This window comes from Pristiophorus japonicus, chromosome 8 (assembly GCF_044704955.1).
Source record: "Pristiophorus japonicus isolate sPriJap1 chromosome 8, sPriJap1.hap1, whole genome shotgun sequence".
Taxonomy (NCBI): domain Eukaryota; kingdom Metazoa; phylum Chordata; class Chondrichthyes; family Pristiophoridae; genus Pristiophorus; species Pristiophorus japonicus.
This window is the reverse complement of record NC_091984.1, coordinates 56,615,358-56,639,258: the sequence shown is the minus strand read 5'-3', so window position 1 is coordinate 56,639,258 and position 23,901 is coordinate 56,615,358. Positions and strand designations below refer to the sequence as shown.

Here is a 23,901-nt window from a genome sequence, read left to right as displayed (position 1 = left end):
ATACAGTTGCAGCAAGACCTCCCTGCTTTTGTACTCCATCCCTCTCGCAATGAAGGCCAACATTCCATTTGCCTTCCTGATTACCTGCTGCACCTGCAAACTAACCTTTTGGGATTCATGCACAAGGACCCCCAGGTCCCTCTGCACCACAGCAATTTCTCCCCATTCAAATAATATTCCCTTTTACTGTTTTTTTTTCCCAAGGTGGATGACCTCACACTTTCCGATATTGTATTCCATCTGCCAAACCTTAGCCCATTCGCTTAACCTATCCAAATCTCTTTGCAGCCTCTCTGAGTCCTCTACACAACCCGCTTTCCCACTAATTTTAGTGTCATTGGAAATTTTGTTACACTACACTCTGTCCCCTCTTCTAGGTCATCTATGTATATTGTAAACAGTTGTGGTCCCAGCACCGATCCCTGTGGCACACCACTAACCACTGATTTCCAACCGGAAAAGGACCCATTTATCCCAACTCTCTGCTTTCTATTCGCCAGCCAATTCTCTATCCATGCTAATATATTTCCTCTGACTCCGCGCACCTTTATCTTCTGCAGTAACCTTTTGTGTGGCACCTTATCGAATGCCTTTTGGAAATCTAAATACACCACATCCATCGGTACACCTCTATCCACCATGCTCGTTATATCCTCAAAGAATTCCAGTAAGTTAGTTAATCATGATTTCCCTTTCATGAATCCATGCTGCGTCTGCTTGATTGCACTATTCCTATCTAGATGTCCCGCTATTTCTTCCTTAATGATAGTTTCAAGCATTTTCCCCACTACAGATGTTAAACTAACCGGCCTATAGTTACCTGCCTTTTACCTGCCCCCTTTTTTAAACAGAGGCGTTACATTAGCTGCTTTCCAATCCGCTGGTACCTCCCCAGAGTCCAGAGAATTTTGGTAGATTATAACGAATGCATCTGCTATAACTTCCGCCATCTCTTTTAATACCCTGGGATGCATTTCATCAGGACCAGGGGACTTGTCCACCTTGAGTCCCATTAGCCTGTCCAGCACTACCCGCCTAGTGATAGTGATTGTCTCCAGGTCCTCTCTTCCCACATTCCTGTGGCCTGCAAATTTTGGCATGGTTTTTGTGTCTTCCACTGTGAAGACGGAAGCAAAATAATTGTTTAAGGTCTCAGCCATTTCCACATTTCCCATTATTACATCCCCCTTCTCATCTTCTAAGGGACCAACATTTACTTTAGTCACTCTTTTCCGTTTTATATATCTGTAAAAGCTTTTACTATCTGTTTTTATGTTTTGCGCAAGTTTACCTTCATAATCTATCTTCTCTTCCCTTTATTGCTTTTTTAGTCATTCTTTGCTGTTCCTTAAAATTTTCCCAATCCTCTAGTTTCCCACTAACCTGGGCCACCTTATACGCATTGGTCTTTGATTTGATACTTTCCTTTATTTCCTTGGTTATCCACGGCTGGTTATCCCTTCTCTTGCCGCCCTTTTTCACTGGAATATATTTTTGTTGCGCACTATGAAAGAGCTCCTTAAAAGTCCTCCACTGTTCCTCAATTGTGCCACTGTTTAGTCATTGTTTCCAGTCTACTTTAGCCAATTCTGCCCTCATCCCACTGTAGTCCCCTTTGTTTAAGCATAGTACGCTCATTTCTGACACAACTTCCTCATCCTCAATCTGTATTACAAATTCAACCATATTGTGATCACTCATTCCGAGAGGATCTTTTATGAGGAGATCGTTTATTTTTCCTGTCTCATTACACAGGACCAGATCTAAGATGGCTTGCTCCCTTGTAGGTTCTGTTACATACTGTTCTAAGAAACAATCCCGTATGCATTCTATGAATTCCTCCTCCAGGCTACCCCGTGCGATTTGATTTGACCAATCGATATGTAGGTTAAAATCCCCCATGACTACTGCCATTCCTTGCCTCCATTATTCCCTTGATTATTGCCCGCCCCACCGTGAAGTTATTATTTGGGGGCCTATAAACTACGTCAACCAGTGACCTTTTCCCCTTACTATCTCTAATCTCCACCCACAATGATTCAACATTTTGTTCATTGGACCCAATATCATCCCTCACAACTGCCCTGATATCATCTTTTATTAACAGAGCTACCCCACCTCCTTTCCCTTCTTGCCTATCTTTCTGAATCGTCAGATACCCCTGTATGTTTAATTCCCAGTCTTGGCCACCTTGCAACCATGTTTCTGTAATGGCCACCAAATCATACCCATTTGTAATGATTTGTGCCGTCAACTCATTTACTTTATTTCGAATGCTGCGTGCATTTAGGTAGAGTGTTTTCATCTTAGTTTTTAAACCATGATTTTTAGTTTTGACCCCTCCTGCAGCCCTTTTATATTCAGTGGCCCTTTTTGTTTCTTGCCTTTGGTTTCTCTGCCCTCCACTTTTACTCATCTCCTTTCCGTATTTTGTTTCTGTCTCCCTTTCGTTTCCCTCTGTCTCCCTGTATTGGTTCCCATCCCCCTGCCATATTAGTTTAACTCCTCACCAACAGCACTAGCAAACACTCCCCCTAGGACATTGGTTCCGGTCCTGCCCAAGTGCAGACCGTCCAGTTTGTACTGGTCCCACCTCCCCCAGAACCTGTTCCAATGCCCCACGAATTTGAATCCCTCCCTGTTGCACCACTGCTCAAGACACGTATTCATCTGTGCGATTGCAACTCTGACTAGCACGTGGCACTGGTAGCAATCCCGAGATTACTACTTTTGAGGTTCTACTTTTTAATTTAGCTCCTAGCTCCTTAAATTCGTCTCGTAGGACCTCATCCCTTTTTTTTAACCTATGTCGTTGGTACCAATGTGCACCATGACAACTGGCTGTTCTCCCTCCCTTTTTAGAATGTCCTGCACTCGCTCGGAGACATCCTTGACCCTTGCACCAGGGAGGCAACATACCATCCTGGAGTCTCGATTGCGGCCGCAGAAACGCCTATCTATTCCCCTTATGATTGAATCCCCTATCACTATCGCTCTCCCACTCTTTTTTATGCCCTCTTGTACAACAGAGCCAGCCACGGTGCCATGAACTTGGCTGCTGCTGCCCTTCCCTGATGAGTCATCTCCCTCAACAGCACTCAAAGCAGTGTATCTATTTTGCAAGGGGATGACCATATGGGACCCCTGCACTACCTTCTTTGTACTACTCTTCCTGCTGGTCTTCCATTCCCTAACTGGCTAAGGATCCTTCTCATGCGGTAAGACGAACTCACTACACGTGCTACTTATGTCATTCTCAGCATCGTGGATGCTCCAGAGTGAATCCACCCTCAGCTCCAATTCCGCAACACGGTCCGTCAGGAGATGCAGGCGGATACACTTCTCACACACGTAGTCGTCAGGGACACCGGAAGCGTCCCTGAGTTCCCACATGGCACAGGAGGAGCATATCACGTGACCGAGCTCTCCCGCCATGCCTTAACCCTTGGATACACTTAAATTGGTAACAACAATGTTACAGTTTACTTACTGATATGAAAATAAAAAGAAAAGCTACTCACCAATCACCAGCCAATCACTTACCCCATTGGCTGTGGCGTCATCTTTTGATTCCTTTCTACTTTTTTGCTTTCTCTCCCGCTGTAGCTGCACAAGTACGCCTTTTACAGGCCGCTCCGACGCTGCTCCCGCCTCTCACCACCTCTTCAAACACTTTTTTCCTCAGGCGGCCGAAGGCTGCACTGGAGGCGGTGTTGGATTTCGTCGTCAGTGCCTGCTCTTGTTGATAGGAGGCTCCTGAGATAAGGGAAGCGATCCATGTTATCCAGGGCTGCGCCGTGGATCTTAATGTCTGGTGGGGGCAGTGCTGTGCGGCGAGGACAGGCTGGTGGAGGACCATTGTCTTACTGATGTTTAGTGTAAGGCCCATGCTTTCGTACGCCTCAGTAAATACAACGACTATGTCCTGGAGTTCAGCCTCTGTGTGTGCACAGACACAGGCGTCGTCCACGTACTGTAGTTCGACGACAGGGATTGGAGTGGTCTTGGACCTGGCCTGGAGACGGCGAAGGTTGAACAGCTTCCCACTGGTTCTGTAGTTTAGTTCCACTCCAGCGGGAAGCTTGTCAACTGTGAGGTGGAGCATGGCAGCGAGGAAGATTGAGAAGAGGGTTGGGGTGATGATGCAGCCCTGCTTAAACCTGGTCCGAACGTGGATTGGGTCTGTGATAGATCCGTTGGTAAGGATCACGGCCTGCATGTCGTCGTGGAGCAGGCGGAGGATGGTGACGTACTTTTGGGGGCATCCAAAACGGAGGACGCTCCATAGACCCTCATGGTTGACAATGTCAAAGGCCTTTGTAAGGTTGAAGAAGGCCATGTATGAGGGCTGGCGCGGTTCCCTGCATTTTTCCTGCAGCTGTTGCGCTGCAAATATCATGTCCGTTGTGCCCAGGAGGGGACGAAATACGCACTGCGACTCCTGGAGAAGACGGTTGTGGAGGACTCTAGCGATGACTTTCCCAGTGGCTGATAGCAGGGAGATTCCTCTGTAGTTGCCGCAGTCGGACTTGTCCCCTTTTTTAAAGATGGTCACGATCACTGCATCTCTAAGATCCCCTGGCATGCTCTCCTCCCTCCAGATGAGAGTGATGAGGTCATGTATTCGCGCCAGCAGTGCCTCTCCGCCATACTTCAGTGCCTCAGCAAGGATTCCATCCGCTTCCGTAGCCTTGTTTTTTAGCTGCCTTATGGTTTTTTCTACCTCGAGCAGTGTTGGGGTTTTATTGAGGTGATGGCGGGTAGCATGCTGCGGAATGGAGTCAAGAACACTCGAGTCAAAGGCAAAGTCTCAATTGAGGAGATCTTCGGTGCTCCTTCCAGCGGCTCTGACTGTCTCGGTGTCCTTGATGAGTGTTTCCCCATTCTTGGCGAGCAGCGGGGTGGGGCCTTGGGTGTTTGGACTGTAGGTGGCCTTGACTGCGATGAAGAATCCTCGCGCATCATGGCTGTCGGCCAGCTGTTGTATCTCCTGTGCTTTTTCTATCCACCACCTGTTCTTTTGGTCCCAGGTTTTTTGTTGGACCTTAGCCTTTAGCCGCCTGTAATGCTGCTTTGTTGCTCCGAGTTGGGTTGTTTAAGGCTCAGAAATGCCCTGCGCTTGCAATCTATTAGCTCTTGAATCTCCTGGATCATTTTCATCAAACCAGTCCTGGGATTTCCTGGTTGAGTGACCAAGTGTCTCTTTGCAGGCACTGGTTATGGAGGCCTGCAGGGCAGACCAAGCGCTGTGGGCATTCTGCATCTTGGGGTCATCAAGGCATGCCAGGTTAGCTATGAGGTGCTGACTGTAAAGAGCTCTCTTAACTGGGTCCTTAAATGCCCCGGCATTGACTTTTTTGCGACACTGCTTCTGCTGCCCTCTTCGCTTTGGGGCTATGATGATCTCAATGATGGATCGGATTAGGTGGTGGTCCGTCCAGCAGTCGTTAGCTCCTGTCATGGCACGGGTAATGTGCACATCCTTGCGATCCCTGGCTCGAGAAATGACATAGTCGAGCAGGTGCCAGTGTTTGGAGCGAGGGTGTTGCCACGATGCCTTGTATTTGTCCCTCTGTCGGAACAAGGTGTTGGTGATGACAAGTTCATGCTCTAGACATTTTGTTAGGAGTAGCGTACCGCTGGAGTTGGCTTTCCCTACCCCTCTGCCAATTATGCCTCCCCAGAGATCTGTGTCCTTGCCGACCTTGGCGTTGGAAGTCGCTGAGGAGGATCAGTTTGTCGCCCGTGGGTACGCAGGTCAGGGATTTTTCGAGGTTGGAGTAAAAACCCTCTTTGGCCTCATCTTTTGCATCGAGTGTTGGGGCGTAAGCACTGATGACTGTGACGCACTGGTTTCGGGATATTTTGAGTCAGCGTGTCATGAGGCGTTCGTTAGCCCCGCAGGGGGATTCTTTGAGGCGGTCGACCAGCTCGTTTTTGATGGCGAAGCCGACTCCGTGGAGACGGCGTTCTGCCTCTGGTTTCCCTTTCCAAAAGAAGGTTTAACCTTCACCTTGATCCTTGAGCTGGCCTTCCACTGCCCACCGTGTCTCGCTTAGGGCAGCGATGTCGCTATCAAAGCGTCTACGTTCCCGGGCAACTATGGCAGTGCGGCGTTCCGGTCTGTCGCTGTTGGGGTTGTCCATGAGGGTCCTGACATTCCAGGTCCCGAACTTCATGTTTGAGGAGTGGAAGATGCCTGTGCGTGAGTTCTTTTAACGTGGGGTGGTCGTTGCACATCGGCTACCACACGGGCTAAGCTGAGCAAGGTCTTGGTCCAGTGGCAAAGGGGTCCAAGACGACTGGAGACCAGGCTGTATGGGCCCATGGCGAGATGTTGGCAGCAGGCTTGGCGCTGAGTAGCGCCCTTGATGGTAGGTGGTCCAAGGCTTGGTTGGGGGCAGGCATTGGGGGGGCCAGTGATCCACGGGTTCAGAGTGGGAGGGCAGGGGGATCACAGCCACTGTACTCACCACGTGCTGGAGGAGGAGAGGAGGCCAGGCCATCAGTGGGGAAGGAGAGGTCTAGATGGGCGGGGTGTATGGAGGCTCGATAACCAGGTCCAGCCACCAAGCCGTCGCAGGAGGTCCAGCCGGGAGGCCCAGCTCGCGTTGAGTCGCCGCTGGAGGTCCAGCCGGGAGGCCCAGGTTGCGTCGAGTCACCACAGGAGGTCGAGCCGGAAGGCCCAGGTTGCACCGAGTTGCCGATGTGTGGTATGGTGGGAGGCCTGAGGTAGGCCCGAACTTTTGGGATTCGCGGTGTTGGGGTTAGAGTGGGGATTTAAGTGCTTAAGACACCCATTAGTGTCTATTAGGGCTGGGGCTTGGGGAAAAGGAAGCTCTCAGGTAATAAATGTATGTCTCCGGTAATGCCTTCTTAACCACCTTTTTTCCTGTTGTGCTACCTTCAGGGATCTGTGGACATGTACTCCAAGGTCACTCTGTTCCTCTACATTTCTCAGTGTCCTACCATTTAATGTGTATTCCCTTGCCTTGTTAACCCTCCCCAAATTTGCCACTTTTCTGCCCACCTGTCCAGTCCATTGGTGTATTCTTGCACTCTCCATTTCCAGCTTTACTTCTCTCCCTTCTAATCTACGCTCTGGTTCCCATCCCCTGCCAAGCTAGTTTAACCCCTCCCCAACAGAACTAGCAAACCTCGCCGCGAGGATATTGGTCCTGGCCCTGATGAGGTGCAACCCGCCTGGCTTATCCAAGCCTCACCTGTCCAGAATCGGTCCCAATTCCTCAGGAATCTAAAGCCCTCCCTCCTGCACCATCTTTGTCGAGCCACACATTCATCTGCTCTATCCTCCTATTTCATAGAAACATAGAAAATAGGTGCAGGAGTAGGCCATTCGGCCCTTCGAGCCTGCACCACTCAATAAGATCATGGCTGATCGTTCACCTCAGTACCCCTTTCCCACTTTCTCTCCACACCCCTTAATCCCTTTAACCATAAAGGCCATATCTAACTCTCTTGAATATATCCAATGAACTGGCAACTGGCATCAACAACTCTCTGCGTTAGGAAATTCTCCAGGTTAACAACTCGGTGAGTGAAGAAGTTTCTCCTCATCTCAGGCTTACCTCTTATCCTTAGACTACGTCCCCTGGTTCTGGACTTCCCCAACATCGGGAAAATTCTTCCTGCATCTAACCTGTCCAGTCCCGTCAGAATTTTATATGTTTCTATGAGATCCCCTCTCATCCTTCTAAACTCCAGTGAATACAGGCCCAGTCAATCCAGTCTCTCTTTCGTACTCAGTACTGCACAACACCAGGAGTATTCTGGAGATTACTACCTTTGAGGTCCTGTTTATTAAACTCTTTCCTCTAAAATCTGCCTACAGGACTTCATCCCTCTTTCTGCCTCTGTCATTGGTGTGGTGTCAGCAGTCTACTTCATCTGTGTCTTGAAACCTCAAATTCAACTTGAAAGCATTGTGATTCATGGTCAAGACCTAGAAGATCTCTTAAAATTGCAGCTACTTAAAAAAGCAGGCATCATGTTAATGAAATCTTCTCAGCTGAAATAACATTGGGAGCAGCAGTTTGCTCCTGCACCTCTTTTACAACAGTGCACAGAAGTTTGGGTTGAAAAAGAGAATTAATACTTTGTAAGACATTCACTAAAGAGGATAATTCAAACAAGTTGTGCCAAAAATTGCGGTCAGAGGCTTCCCGTAGGCGGATGCCTCCAACCAAAATTTTTTTAACGAAAGTACTTGGTGATCCTGGAAGAACGAACACTTCCGGTCCGAGGCCTAGATGCGCAGCATAGCGCAGAGGCCCACGCATCCCAGGAACATAAGTGCAACCAAGGATCACGTGGGCCTGGACTACCAATGAACATGGAGTATTCTCATTGATAATAATGGTGAGTTCTGTTTGTATGAGCTCCCATTACTTTCAAAAGAATACCCCCCAAAACACAGAAACACAACACAATAAATAAAAAAAACCCTCACATATAGAAACATAGAAAATAGGTGCAGGAGTAGACCATTCAGCCCTTCGAGCTTGCACCATCATTCAATAAGATCATGGCTGATCGTTCACCTCGGTACCCCTTTCCTGCTTTCTCTCCATACCCCTTGATCCCTTTAGCTGTAAGGGCCATATCTAACTCTCTCTTGAATATATCCAATGAATTGGCATCAACAACTCTCTGCGGTAGGGAATTCCATAGGTTAACAACTCTCGTGAGTGAAGAAGTTTCTCCTCATCTCAGTCCTAAATGGCTTACCCCTTATCCTTAGACTATGTCCCCTGGTTCTGGACTTCCCCAACATTGGGAACATTCTTCCTGCATCTAACCTTCCAGTCCCGTCAGAATTTTATGTTTCTATGAGATCCCCTCTCATCCTTCTAAACTCTAATACAGGCCCAGTTGATTCAGTCTCTTAAAATTAATTGAAATTAAACATTTTAGGAAAAAAAAAAATTTTTTGAAAATGTTTTTGAAAATGTTTTAATAGGGTTAAAAATAAACTTAGCTTAATGGACAGGATTTTTAATATAAAAATTGGCGATAAAATTTAATTTTTTTATCTTTTAAAACTCTTACGCTGGTAAAAGCAAGCCTTACACCTGCTTTTACCAGGCATGAGTTTTAAGGACATTTGCTGGGCAAGAATTGGGCAAATAGCCCATATTTCCACCTGCGAAAGCCCTTCTCCCGGGGATGTGTTGGAACTGTTCGCAAGTGCTGTATTTCGGCACGTGTGCTTTGCTTGCCTAAACCTGGAACTTGCGGGTTCTCTTCGGGCGCATGCACACATTGTATGCACCTGGCAAGGCTGCAATTTCAGGGCCATTGTTTAATTGTTATAGTACATCAAAAATTAATGGTGGTTTTTGAAGTCTATTTGCATGGGCTAAGGGGACTGAAGATAAATAAATCTTATTAGCCAAACAGAATATACCCAGATTTGTTGAGGGAGACCATGGAGGCAATTTCTGGCACTGGCAATTGTCTTGAGAATTGCTTAGGGCTAGTGAGATATTACAAGACTGAAAGCATGCAAATGTACTCCCTATATTTAACAAGGAATGCCATTCCAGTTCTATACTGGACAAAGTATTGGCATGGGTAAATGCCTGCGCTGAACTCATGTGCTAAAGGTTGGCAGTATTGCTGATGCCCATTATTGAATTTAACTGACATTCTGACAGCGTACATTTTGAAACTACAACTACTTCAGCAGCAATGGAAAATCACTCGGTGCTTGACATCTCTGGGATTCCTGTCATGCCACTGTTATTTTGCAAATTGTGACTCTCCATTGTCTTTGCCAGCAATTGGTATAGCTCTACTAGCTGGGACCAGCAAAGCTGGACCTACTATTTTAGGAGCAGGACCAATTAATTCTGTTTGTTTATTAGCGGATTTGCACATCAACTCATGGTCACATACAGCACCTTAAAACATCCACAAACCATCTGATGGATTCATTTTTGAAGTGCAGTTACTTATTGTGTATGCAATAACTGTTAGTCTGAGTACTGTTTAACTCCAAGAATTATGACCTTGGATTTGCTTTAAGGCCCAAAGTGACTAATATACAAAATGGCTGGCCTTTTATACTTGGGCTCCACACACGTGCGTGCAGCCCAATGACCTCCAACAGTGACGCCATCTAGTGGCTAATGATCCCAAAAGTACATACATGGCAATACCCCCCTCTGAGATATTAACACAGTCTTTTACAAATTGAGACGGTCCGGTGTTTTACGCTCCCGGGTTGACCGTCTCAGTTCAACTCCAGCCTTGGGTGAGTGTTCAGAGTCTGTTGTAACTGGTGGCTGGGTGGCTGACCTGGTGGGAGAGTCAATGACCATATCAGGGATTGAAAGTCCCGATTCACTGATGACCACTGAGTCTTCTGATGACTGAGGGTAGGTTGGTTGGTCGTCGATTGTCTCTTCCTCTGACTGTTCCGGTTCGTCTGTGTGCCGCAACTTTGTCTGATCCATATGTTTCCTGCATATTTACCCATTTTTGAGCTTGACAATAAATACTCTGTTGCCCTCCTTGGCCATGACAGTACCAACGACCCACTTGGGACCCTGACCATAATTCAGAACATATACAGGATCATTTACAAAAATATCGCCGGACACAGCTGCGCGATCGTGATACCCTTGCTGACTTTGTCTTCTATATTCAACATGATTATTCAAGTCCGGGTGTACAAGAGAATGTGTGCTATAACAAGTAAATGTTCTTACGAGCTCTCTTCATCATTAGTTCAGCAGGCGAGATCCCGGTAAGTGTGTGTGGCCTTGTCCTGTAACTCAGCAGTATGTATGATAGGCGGGTCTGCAGTGACTCTTGGGTTACTCGCTTCATACTCTGCTTTATGATTTGGACTGCACGTTCTGCTTGCCCATTGGATGCAGGTTTAAATGGTGCTGACCTTACATGTTTGATACCATTGAGTTTCATGAAATCTTGAAACTCCTGACTGATGAAGCACGCTCCGTTGTCGCTAACAACGATGTCAGGCAGACCATGTGTCTGCCAGACATGACACTGAGATTCTCAATGGTAGCTGTGGATGTGCTGGATGACATGATTATACACTCTATCCACTTCGAATATGCATCCACTGCAACTAAAAACATCTTCCCTAGGAAGGGACCTGCAAAGTCTATGTGGATCCTGGATCATGGTTTGGACGGCCACGGCCACAGACTCAGTGGCGATTCTGCTGGTGCTTTGCTAAGCTGTATGCAAGTGTTGCACTGATACACACATGATTCCAGCTCAGAGTCAATTCCCGGCCACCATACATGAGGCCTGGCGATGGCTTTCATCATTACAATGCTGGGATGTCTGCTATGTAGCTTACATACAAATTTCTCTCTCCCTTTCTTGGGCCCCACAGTATACAATATGACTGAATAGACAGTTCGTCTTTGCGACGAATGTAAGATTTGGTCTCCTCGCACATTTGCTTGGGTATGGCAGACCTTTGAGGATGCAATTCTTCACCACCAATAAAATCGGGTCCTGGCTGGTCCAGGTCTTAACTTGTTGAGCCGTGACAGGTTCCTTCACTCTCAAAAGCATCCATAACCAGCAATAGGTCTGCCGGTTGGGGCGTTTCCACCTCCGGTGTGGGCAACGGCAGACGGCTCAAAGCATCAGCACAATTCTCGGTGCCGTCTATGGCGAATGACATAATCATAAGCAGATAATGTCAGCGCCCACCTCTGGATGCAGGATGAAGCATTGGTATTGATACCTTTGTTTTCAGAGAACAGTGAAATGAACGGCTTGTGATCTGTCTCCAGTTCAAACCGAAGACCAAACAAGTACCGATGCATCTTTTTAACCCATACACATAGGCTAGTGCTTCTTTCTCTACCATGCTGTAGGCTCTTTCCGCTTCAGACAAACTTTTTGAAGCATTCGCGACTGGTTGAAGTTTACCCGACATTAGCTTGTTGGAGTACGCAACCAATTCCATATGACGAAGCATCACAGGCCAATACTAAACGTTTACATGCGACATAATGTACCAGCAGCTTGTTAGAGCAAAGCAGATTAGTGGCTTTCTCAAAAGCTCTGTTTTGAGACGCACTCCACACCCAGTTGTCACCTTTTCTTAGCTGCATGTGCAATGATTCTAATAAGGTGCTCAATTTAGGTAGAAAGTTACTAAAGTAGTTGAGTGGAACCAGGAACAAACGCAGCTCTGTCACATTCTGCAGCTTCGGTGCATTCTTGATGGCCTTGGTTTTCGCGTCCATGGGCCTGATGCCGTCAGCAGCAATTTTCCTCCTCAGGAATTCGACTTCTGGTACATGAAGACGCAATTTGAGGTTTCAGTCTGAGTCCCACTTTGTCCAGACGATGTAGAACCTCTTCAGATGTTCCTCAGAGTCACGACCTGGGATCAGGATGTCATCTTGGAACATGACGGTTCTGGGAATGGCGTTCAGTAGACTCTCCATGTTCCTCTGAAATATTGCTGCAGCCGAGCGAATTCCAAAAGGGCATCTGTGATAAATAAACCGTCCTTTATGCGTGTTAATGCATGTAAGTCTCTTCGACGTCTCGACCAGCTCCTGTGTCACGTAGGTCGACGTCAAGTCCAGTTTGGTGAACGACTTCCCCCCGGCTAGCGTTGCAAACAAGTCATCAGCCTTCGGTAAAGGGTACTGATCCTGTTTCGAAACCCTGTTGATCATAGCCTTGTAGTCGCCACAGATTCTGACTGTGCCATCACTTTTCAGCACAGGAACAATGGGGCTGGCCCATTCATTAAATTCAACTGGTGATATGATCCCTTCACGCTGGAGTACAGTTCGATTTCGACCTTCTCCCTTATCATAAAAGGAACTGCTTGAACTTTATGATGGACGGGTCCTGCATCTGAGTCCACGTGGATCTGCACTTTGAAGTTGCCGATGCCTGTTCGAACAGCGAGGGGAACTTGCTCAGTACTTGGGCACATGTATCTTTCTCCGACGACAATGCTTTGATGATGTTCCAATCGCATCTGATTTTTTTCAAGCCAGTTCCTGCCGAACAGCGTTGGACCATTGCCTGGGACAATCCATAGCGGTAACTCGTGAACCGCACCGTCATACGACACTTTAATTGTGGCACTGCCAATCATCGTTATGAGTTCTTTGGTGTACGTGTGCAACTTGGCATTGACTGGACTCAGCCTGGGCTTCACAGTCTTAGTATCCCACAGCTTGTCGAATGCCTTCTGGCTCATTATCGATTGACTCGCCCCCACATCCAGTTCCATCGATACTGGCACCCCATTAAATTTCATGTTGATCATTATTGGTTTGCTCTTAGTTAGGAACGAGTACAGTCCATACACTTCCTCCTCTGGTCTCTCGGATTCTGTATCTGGATCCGTGCTAGTCTGACGATCATCCTCCACGTGGTGTGTCGCAGCACACTTGCTCATCTGTGGACACTTGTGCTGGAGATGCCCCACTTTCAGACAGCCTTTGCAACTATATTGCTTAAATCGGCACTGCTGGTGCCGGTGATTTCCCCCACAACGCCAACACAGAGAAATCGGATGCATTCCCGCTGGCAGACTTTGGGCAGCCACAGGTTTCACATACGCAGTCAGATAGGCCCTGCCATGTGCCGCTCTGCTGAACGCCGAATCAATCCTATTTACAGTGCTTGCCGAGTTTCGATTTTTCACTGATATCTGCTTTAGACTTCTATCCGTCGTCATGCATGACTGAGCGATCGTGATGGCCCTGTTCAAGTCCAACGTCTTCACCGCCAGTAGTTTACGCAGGATCACCTCGTGGTTGATGCCGATTATAAAGAAATCCTGCAGCATGTCTGCCAACACAGCCCCGAACTTACACGGTCCCGGTAGACGTTTCGGGTTGGCAACGAATTCCGCCGCATTCTGGCCCTCTGAGCGAACGTGCATGTAAAATCTGTATCTAGATGATGATGCCTTCATCTGGCTTAAGGTGGTCCTGCACCAATGTACACAATTCTTCATATGTCTTCTTTGTTGGACTCACAGGCAGGAGTAGATTCTTTATCAGACCATAAATTTTTGGACTGCAAATCGTGAGGAACACCGCCCAGCGTCAATCTGCGTCGCCGACCTCCTCCATTTTTGTTGGTCACGAAGATCTGGCTCAAATGGCTCACAAAGTCTGCCCAATCTTCTCCTTCCACAAATCACTCCAACAATCTAATTGTGCTCATTTTTGCATGCAAAGGTTCTTGTTGCCTCATCGCCAAATGTTGTGTATGCAATAACTGTTAGACTGAGTACTGTTTAACTCCAAGAGGTATGACCTCGGCTCTGCTTTATTAAGGCCCAAAATGACTAATATACAAAATGGCTGTCCTTTTATACTTGGGCTGCACACATGTGCGTGCAGCCCAATGGCCTCCAACAGTGATGCCATCTAGTGGCTAGTGATCCCAAAAGTACATACATGACACTTATATGTAGGAAAACAGCAGTCAAATTGTGTACAGTAAAGTCCAAATCACAGCAAATGAGTGGAATCACCCAACTTTTTTTGTTGTGTTCAAGTCACACTTCAGAGACTTGAGTACAAAATCTAGGCTGACACTTCAGTGCAGTAATGAGGAAGTGCTGCATTGTCAGAGGTGTAGTGTTTTAGATTAAATATTAAACAAAGGCCTCATCTTCCATCTCGCAGGGACGTAAAAGATCCCCAGGCACTATTTGAAGAAATGGGGAGTTCTGACCAACATTTTTCCTCATCCAACACCTAAAACAGATGACCTGGTTAATTCTGTGATTGTTGTTCATGGGAGCTTGCTGTCTGGTTTCCTACATTACAACAGTGACTACACTTAAAAGCACTTCATCGTCTGTAAAGAGCTTTGGGACTTCCCGAGGTCATGAAAACCCCTATAATAATGCAAGTTCGTTCTTTGGAAAATTGAGCTAGATAGTCCAAATTACTTCTGTTGTCTGTACTTTGATGTCTTTGTACATTTATATTTTAATCTGGTCACTGCACATAGATTAACAAAATAAAACACTTATGAAGAGATGCAATGGAAGTGTGAATGTGTTGGGTGAACTTTATGGTAATATTTTCAAGCATGCTGCTATAAACCATTTCTAAAAATAATAAATTCATATTTAATTTTTTAAAAACACATTTAAAATAAAGCATAGTAGAGTAATAGAGGACCAAAATAAATTAATGCCTGAATTCACACAAAAACTTCCTAGCATTTATAATTATGCTAAAATAAATCCAGTCTAATGTAAACTTGTCCTTAGAATTGTGCTAGCGGTTGCCTTTTGATCTGTATATCTAGGTAAATAGTTGATGGTGGAAAATAATTTAGCATTAATTTTTGCAGTTACCAATATTTAACTCCAAAAGAGAGAATTTGCATTTATATACTAACTTTCACATCTTCAGAGCAGTGCTCACAGAAATGAATTACTTTTTTAAAAAAGGTCAACTTTTTATTCATTCATGGGACGTGGGCGTCGTTGGCCAGCATTTATTGCCCAACCCTAATTACCCTTGAGAAGGTGGTGGTGAGTCATCGCCTTGAACTGCTGCAGTCCGTGTGGTGAAGGTACTCCCACAGTGCTGTTAGGGAGGGAATTCCAGGATTTTGACTCAGCGACGATGAAGGAACAGCGCTATATTTCCAAGTCAGGATGCTGTGTAACTTGGAGGCAAACTTGCAGGTGATGGTGTTCCCCTGCGCCTGCTGCCCTTGTCCTTTTGGATGGTAGTTGTCATGGGTTTGGGAGGATATGCCGAAGAAGCCTTGGCAAGTTGTTGCAGTGTATCTTGTAGATGGCACACACTGTCGACATGGTGCGCCATTGGTGGAGGAAGTGAATGTTTAATGTGGTGGATGGGGTACCAATCAAGCGGGCTGCTTTGTCCTGGATGGTGTTGAGCTTCTTAAGTATAGGTGGAACTGCATTCATCCAGGTAAGTGGAGAGTATTCCATCTCATTCCTGACCTGTAAATGGTGGAAAGGCTTTGGGGAGTCAGGAGGTGACTCAGAATACCCAGCCTATGACCTCTTGTTGGCACAGTATTTATGTGGCTGGTCCAGTTAAGTTTCTGGTCAATGGTAACCCCCAGGATATTGATGGTGGGGGATTCGGTGATGGTAATGTTGTTGAATGTCAAGGGTTACACTTTTGCTTGTTGGAGATAGTCATTGCCTGTCACTTGTGTGGTGTAAACTTGTTATATACGCACATGACGCAGATATTTTGCATACAGCAAAGTCACACAAACAGCAGTGGGATAGTCAGTGAATGTGTAAGGCCCAGATTTTGCAGTCAAAACAACAGTGATGCTAATGGCAGTCGCCGTTATTGAAACTTAAATGCTACAGCAACTTCAGGCGAGGGGCAGATGCGCGGTTAAATGCCATACCCAAAACTTGCTGTTCGAGTTGCGCTACTCCACCATTAGCTTCGCGAAAACCGGATTTCATTGTCTTCCTTATCATTTGAAATGCATTCAGTGGTTTGAAGTTGCTGTATTTGCGCGTAGATATGTACTAAACTCGCTACAGAAAGTTGAGTCTTATCATTACAAGTGCAAGTACCCTTTTAACTGGCCCTAAAAATGAATTATTAAAAGTGTGGAGTCTCATTCCTTCAGGTATTGGTGGAGATTTTAAAAGATTTTTAAAAATCTCTTTTTCTTTCAGTCCAATCTTTCTTTACCTCTTTATTTCTCTTTCTGTACCTGATTTGATACTGAATTCACTCTAATTTATGCTTCTCAGTTGTTCCTTTGTTTATTTCTCATCCTTCAAGCTGATTGATTAAGGAGAAACAGGAGATTAAGTTGGTTGCCCTGACCAGTATGCTCCCAGATGTCCTTTTTCCCTTGCTGCATCGTTATCAGCTCACACTTTCAGCAACTTTCCACGCCAAAAATTAAAAAACAACTTGCAAGGGCAGATGCTGTTAGATGGATGCCCTGCTACAGCAAAACCTGGGCCAATGTGTTTTTTTGTTAGTGCTGGTTGATGGATGGATTTTGGCTAGGACACCAGGGGAACGTGTCATTAAATCTTTTATGTTAGACAGCGCCTCGTTTAATGTATCATCGGAAACAATGCTGCACTTCCTCATTACTGCACTGAAGTATCAGCCTAGATTATGTGCTGCAATTCTGGATCGGGATTGGCTCCGTGATTTTCTGACTCAACTGAATCAAACTGACATCTCAGTATTCATCTGGCCAATTAGGCTATTTTCAGTTCCTCTCTACTACAGGGCTAGCACACTCTTGCTGGTATTATCATAATCCAGAATTCCTAAATGTTGGATGTGCGTATTAAGACTATGACTTAGATTACAAGGTCTATACATTAAACAAAGATCCTTCGAGGTGTCAAAGAATCTGCTAGATTAATAGGACAAGCCTATATTCTAAAAATATTTTTTTCAGACTGATTCAGAATGACTGCTGGAAAAGCTATGATTGGGAAGCTAGCCCCTGATTTTGAAGCCACTGCTGTGATGCCTAATGGACAATTTGAACAACTCATACTGTCTAAATACAGAGGTGAGAATAATGACAGGGTTTTAGGTAAAATTAGAAAACAAAATCACTGGTTTAAAATTTTCTTAAATGTTGTAATAATATGTCTATTTTCTCGAAATCACAGTCAGAATTTTGGAAGCCTTTACTGAAGTATTGTTTAAGCTGTGAGCATGAAGTGTGCCAGGTTTAGCGCATATCTTTTGATGTACCGCATGGAATTGTAAAGTGATCTGAAAATCAGACTCTTGCAGTCATTATGATTAAATTGCAGTAACTGTTAAAATTTGGGATCAAATTGGAACATTTTGCTGACTACTTACCATGATGATAGGAAGAAGAAAGAAATTTAGCATTTATATGACCTTTCGTGACCTCCGACATCCCAGAGCGCTTTACAGCCACTGAAGTACTTTTGAAGTATAGTCACTTGTAATGTAGGAAAAGCAGCTACCAATTTGCACAGCAAGCTCCTATAAACAGCAATTTGATAATGATCAGATAATCTGCTTTTTAGTGATAATTGAGGGATAAATATTGGCCATGACACCGGGAATAACTCTCCTGCTCTTCTTCGAAATAGTGCCATAGGATCTTTTACATCCACCTGAGATGGCTCCTCCGTCAGTGCAGCATTGCCTCAGTACCGCACTGGAGTCTCTGCCTAGATTTTTCTGCTCAAGTCTTCTGACTCCAAGGCAAGGGTGCTACGAACTGAGCCACGGCTAACACATAACGATGCTGGGATATAATTTCACTATCTTCTTGAATTTCTTAGAGACTTGTTTCTCATCAGCTTCTGTGGTTGTAAAAGGTCTACAATATGGTAGTGTATTGATACTTAGATTGTTAATATTAGAGATCAGTAGCTATTTAGGAAGTTGCAATTTAAAAAAAATTCCAGGGGGGTCGAAATGTGCCCCTTTTTGCGATGCTCATTACCGCCTCGGGGGGGGGGGGGGGGAGGAGTCGCTAATGGGGTGCGAAACACTTTTCACCCGGGGGAGGTGGGGTGGGGGGTGCTACAGACTCCCATGAAATTGTGCGGGAGTTAGCGGAGGCGCTGCCATGATAGCGGCGCTCTCTGCCAGTAGCACCCTGGGCCACCGCGCAACCGCCAATGACATCATCGCCGTGCATGGCAACCCCTTGGCGCCAATCCCTTTCCATCCCACGGGGGATTTTACCCTGCGAGGCTGCCGCGAGTGGTGTCAACGCCAGCCTCATGGGTCGCGAACCAGGCCAACATCCGCTCGCGGGGCAGAAGTTAAAGGGGCGGTCGTGAGTGCCCTGCACCACCATCTCGGCAGTTTTGCTGACTCACAGGTCGGCCCGACTTCTTCGCCTCTTGCGGCTCTGCACTCCGTTTTGGGTGCCGGGCTGTGGACTCGGCACCACCCTGCTCTGGTGGCCTAGTTTGCGTGCTGCCTCCATCGGAAGGAATGGACGTGGGGTATTCACACATCGTGCCCGTTTTTATGCCTTATCCAATTTCCAAAATACAAAATTGCAGTTTCCAGCAAAGGCATCTAATATGTGAGACAGATTGCAGGTGTAAATGGGGATAAAAATTTCAAAGATTAAGAAGCCTGATTGGGAATCCGGGCGTTTTGTCTCTTCAATGTGCCTTCATAAAATAGATGAGCAGCATGCACTGAACAGTCTCTCAGGAATTATGGCAAGAGACCTAATTTTTCAATAAATATTTGATTGAAGTGAGGCCCATGCATGTTGTTAGCATAGCCTCATTATTGCCCTGATATTACTGGATTGGAAATAGGGCACATGCAGCCACAAACCTAATATCTTGACCACTGCATGTAAGGCACTGTGCCTTGCAAAGTTTACCCCCAGTGAGCTCGTGCCCTGTCGATTAGAGTGTAGGCTGCAGTCCTTCCTGATGAATCTGCTTTATTACTGATGTCATCTTTACAAAACCTGCAATACAACCTATTGTTAACTATACTTGTTGCATCAATGCATTGCACAGGGGGGCCCTTATGATTGCACTCCCACAGCGGAATGCACTGGTAGTGCACCGTGCCTGGAAGGGGCTTGCAGTGCCAATATTTAATTTTGTACATAATGTGGGCGTGCAGCAGGCAATGTGCTGCATCTGTGATTGGGCATTTATCCATTTGGTGGCTCTGTGGTGATGCTTGTATAAGATATATAGAAAATAGGTGCAGGAGTAGGCCATTCGGCCCTTTGAGCCTGCACCACCATTCAATAAGATCATGGCTGATCATTCCCTCAGTATCCCTTTCCTGCTTTCTCTCCATACCCCTTGATCCCCTTAGCCGTAACGGCCATATCTAACTCCCTCTTGAATATATCCAATGAGCTGGCATCAACAACTCTGCGGCAGGGAATTCCACAGGTTAACAACTCTCTGAGTGAAGAAGTTTCTCCTCATCTCAGTCCTAAATGGCCTACCCCTTATCCTAAGACTATGTCCCCTGGTTCTGGACTTCCCCAACATCGGGAACATTCTACCCGCATCTAACCTGTCCCGTCCCGTCAGAATCATATATGTTTCTATGAGATCCCCTCTCATCCTTTTAAACTGCAGTGTATAAAGGCCCAGTTGATCCAGTCTCTCCTCATATGTCAATCCTGCCATCCCAGGAATCAGTCTGGTGAACCTTCGCTGCACTCCCTCAATAGCAAGAACGTCTTTCCTCAAATTAGGAGACCAAAACTGAACACAATATTCCAGGTGAGGCCTCACCAAGACCCTGTACAACTGCAGTAACACCTCCCTGCTCCTATACTCAAATCCCTTAGCTATGAAGCCCAACATACCATTTGCCTTCTTCACCGCCTGCTGTACCTGTACGGCAACTTTCAATGACTGATGAACCATGACACCCAGGTCTCGTTGCACCTCCCCTTTTCCTAATCTGCCGCCATTCAGATAATATTCTGTCTTCGTGTTTTTGCCCCCAAAGTGGATAACCTCACATTTATCCACATTATATTGCATCTGCTCACCTAACTCGCCTAACCTGTCCAAGTCACCCTGCAGCCTCCTAACGTCCCCCTCACAGCTCACACCGCCACCCAGTTTAGTGTCATCTGCAAACTTAGAGATATTGCACTCAACTTCTTCATCCTAATCATAGATGTATATTGTAAAGAGCTGGGGTCCCAGCACTGAGCCCTGCGGCACTCCACTAGTCACTGCCTGCCATTCTGAAAAGGACCCGTTTATCCCGACTCTGCTTCCTGTCTGCCAACCAGTTCTCTAACCACGTCAGTACATTACCCCAATACCATGTGCTTTGATTTTGCACACCAATCTCTTGTGTGGGACCTTGTCAAAAGCCTTTTGAAAGTCCGAATACACCACATCCAATGGTTCTTCCTTGTCCACTCAACTAGTTACATCCTCAAAAAATTCCAGAAGATTTGTCAAGCATGATTTTCCCTTCATAAATCCATGCTGACTTGGACCGATCCTGTCACTGCTTTCCAAATGCGCTGTTATTTCATCCTTAATAATTGATTCCAACATTTTCCCCACTACTGATGTCAGGCTAACCGGTCTATAATTACCCGCTTTCTCTCTCCCTCCCTTTTTAAAAAGTGGTGTTACATTAGCTACCCACCAGTCCACAGGAACTGATCCAGAGTCGATAGACTGTTGGAAATTAATCACCAATGCATCCACTATTTCTAGGGCCACTTCCTTAAGTACTTTGGGATGCAGACTATCAGGCCCCGGGAATTTATCGGCCTTCAATCCCATCAATTTCCCTAACACAATTTCCCGCCTAATAAGGATATCCTTCAGTTCCTCCTTCTCACTAGACCCTCGGTCCCCTCGTACTTCCGGAAGGTTATTTGTGTCTTCCTTCATGAAGACAGAACCAAAGTATTTGTTCAATTGGTCTGCCATTTCTTTGTACCCCATTATAATTTCACCTGAATCAGACTGCAAGGGACCTACGTTTGTCTTCAATAATCTTTTTCTCTTCACATATCTATAGAAGCTTTTGCAGTCACTTTTTATGTTTCCGGCAAGCTTCTTCTCGTACTCTATTTTCCCCCTCTTAATTAAACCCTTTGTCCTCCTCTGCTGAATTCTAAATTTCTCCCAGTCCTCGGGTTTGTTGCTTTTTCTGGACAATTTATATGCCTCTTCCTTGGATTTAACACTATCCTTAATTTCCCTTGTTAGCCACGGTTGAGCCACCTTCCCGGTTTTATTTTTACTCTGAACAGGGATGTACAATTGCTGAAGTTCATCCATGTGATCTTTAAATGTCTGCCATTGCCTATGCACCGTCAACCCTTTAAGTTCATTTGTCAGTCTATTCTAGCCAATTCACACCTCAAACCATCGAAGTTACCTTTCCTTAAGTTCACAGTAAAGGGGTGCAAATAAGGTGGTCTTGGGATGGCCTTACTGCAACTAATGGCAGCACAACTAAAGAGACAGAAAGACAAAAATGTCAGGAGAATGTTCTCAGAGGTACTTGCTGAAGAGTTGCCTTTGGCTATACTATGCCAGCTACTTAGCAATGTATGGCAGGTTGGATATCAATGAGAATATGTAGGATGGAGCATGAAAGAAGGAGCAGTCTAATACAGACCTTTAGTTCAGACCATGCCTATTTCACCAACTCCTCCAAAACTACAACCCTAGACTTGCAGAGCATGCTCTTCATATGGGGTAAGATCATGGATTGTCACTGTCCCCCCAACAGGAGCAGACAGCTGCATTATGTTGCTCATGGCTTCCTCCTATAAAACTAGACGAAGAGATGGGAACTGTGCGTTTGTCTGCTTAGAATGTACCCACACCCATGTGTGAAGATGCACTCCATAGGGTTGGTAAGGGCAAAAAGATGCAGCATCAAGGTGCTAGTCAGAGAAGGAGTTGTTTACAGATTGTCTTGGGGTCCTTGTTTAGAATGTGATTGGACAAGGTAAGTGGTGCCAAGTAGAGCTTCATGGACAGTCCTGGATAGAGAAAGGAAAGGAATAAATAAGAGGCATGAGATGGTGCTACTACTAGTTGGTGTATAGCAGAAATAATCCTAAATCTGCCAAGCTCTTCATCATACATATCTTGCAACCATGAATGAGCAGAACTTCCCTTCTGCACTCCACTTCCTTAAAAAAAAATCTCAACAGTTGTGGCAGTATTGTTTCTTCCTTCATTGCTGTATGCAATCTTTTTAAGAGTACAATTTCCAGCGGCCCCAAGTAGACCTCGTTGAGGCAATAGCAATAATCTAGTAAACCCAGTTCAGGGATCAACAATAATCTGGCAGGCACATGAGAGACAGCAGGACTAAGATGGCAGCAACATTTTAGGTATGAACAGTAATCTGGCAGGCACAGCTCAAGCAGCAAAAATGGAAAAAATAAATCAACCCTCTAGCCACTGTGCCTTTAAACTGCTAGATCCCTTAAACCGTGTGCCCAGAAGCCAATCCTTCACTTTGTGGGTAACCTTGAACAATGGGAGCATTAGTTGCAGTACGGCCATCTCAAGACCACCTTATTTGCACCTCTTTACTGTATCTTACACAGACAAGCATCACCGCAGAGCCCATCCATCCTTGGGGACCGAGATAGTCCGTTTAAGAGCATGTCTCAAAATGTGTGCAGCAGGGGAATGTCATTTTCAGCTGTATGATCTTATGCACACAAACATAAGAACATAAGAAATAGCAGGAGTAGGCCATTTGGTCCCTCGAGCCTGCTCCGCCATTTAATAAGATCATGGCTTCAACTCCACTTCCCTGCCCGCTCCCCATAACCCTTAATTCCCTTATTGTTCAAAAATCTGTCTTATCTCCACCTTATATATTTAATGACCCAGCCTCCACAGCTCCCTGGGGTAAAGAATTCCAAAGATTCATTACCCTCTGAGAGAAGAAATTCCTCCTCATTGTTTTAAAAAGGCGACCCCTTATTGTGAAACTATGCTCCCTAGTTCTAGATTCCCCCACGAGGGGAAACATCCTCTCTGCATCTACCCTGTCAAGCCCCCTCAGAATCTTATAAGTTTCAATAAGATCACCTCTCATTCTTCTAAACTCCAACAGGTTCAACCTTTCTTCATAAGACAACTCCTTCATCTTGGAAATCAACCTCATAAACCTTCTCTGAACAGTCTCCAATGCAAGTATATCTTTCCTTAAATAAGGAGACCAAAACTGTATGCAGTATTCCAGGTGTGGTCTCATCAATATCCTGTATAACTGTAGCAGGACTTCCCTACTTTTATACTCCATCCCCCTTGCACTAAAGGCCAACATTTCATTTGCTTTCCTAATTACTTGCTGTACCTGCATACTAACTTTTGTGTTTCATGTATAAGAACACCCAGATCCCTCTGTATCGCAACATTTT

General features: G+C 45.7%; 1 protein-coding gene across 2 annotated transcripts in view; it reads left to right on the top strand.

The window, feature by feature from the left end:
- The window catches only part of LOC139268533 (peroxiredoxin-1-like), an 89,260-nt gene that overhangs the window by 12,246 nt on the left and 53,113 nt on the right, over positions 1-23,901 (top strand). Inside the window, exon 2 of one of the 2 annotated variants that reach the window (XM_070886819.1) lies at positions 17,440-17,556. The exons of the other annotated variant lie outside the window; for it this stretch is intronic. Within the exon in view, the coding sequence (XP_070742920.1) occupies positions 17,451-17,556 (106 nt within the window). The 5' untranslated portion in view covers positions 17,440-17,450. The remainder of the gene's footprint in view (positions 1-17,439; positions 17,557-23,901) is intronic. 2 annotated transcript variants of the gene reach the window in all.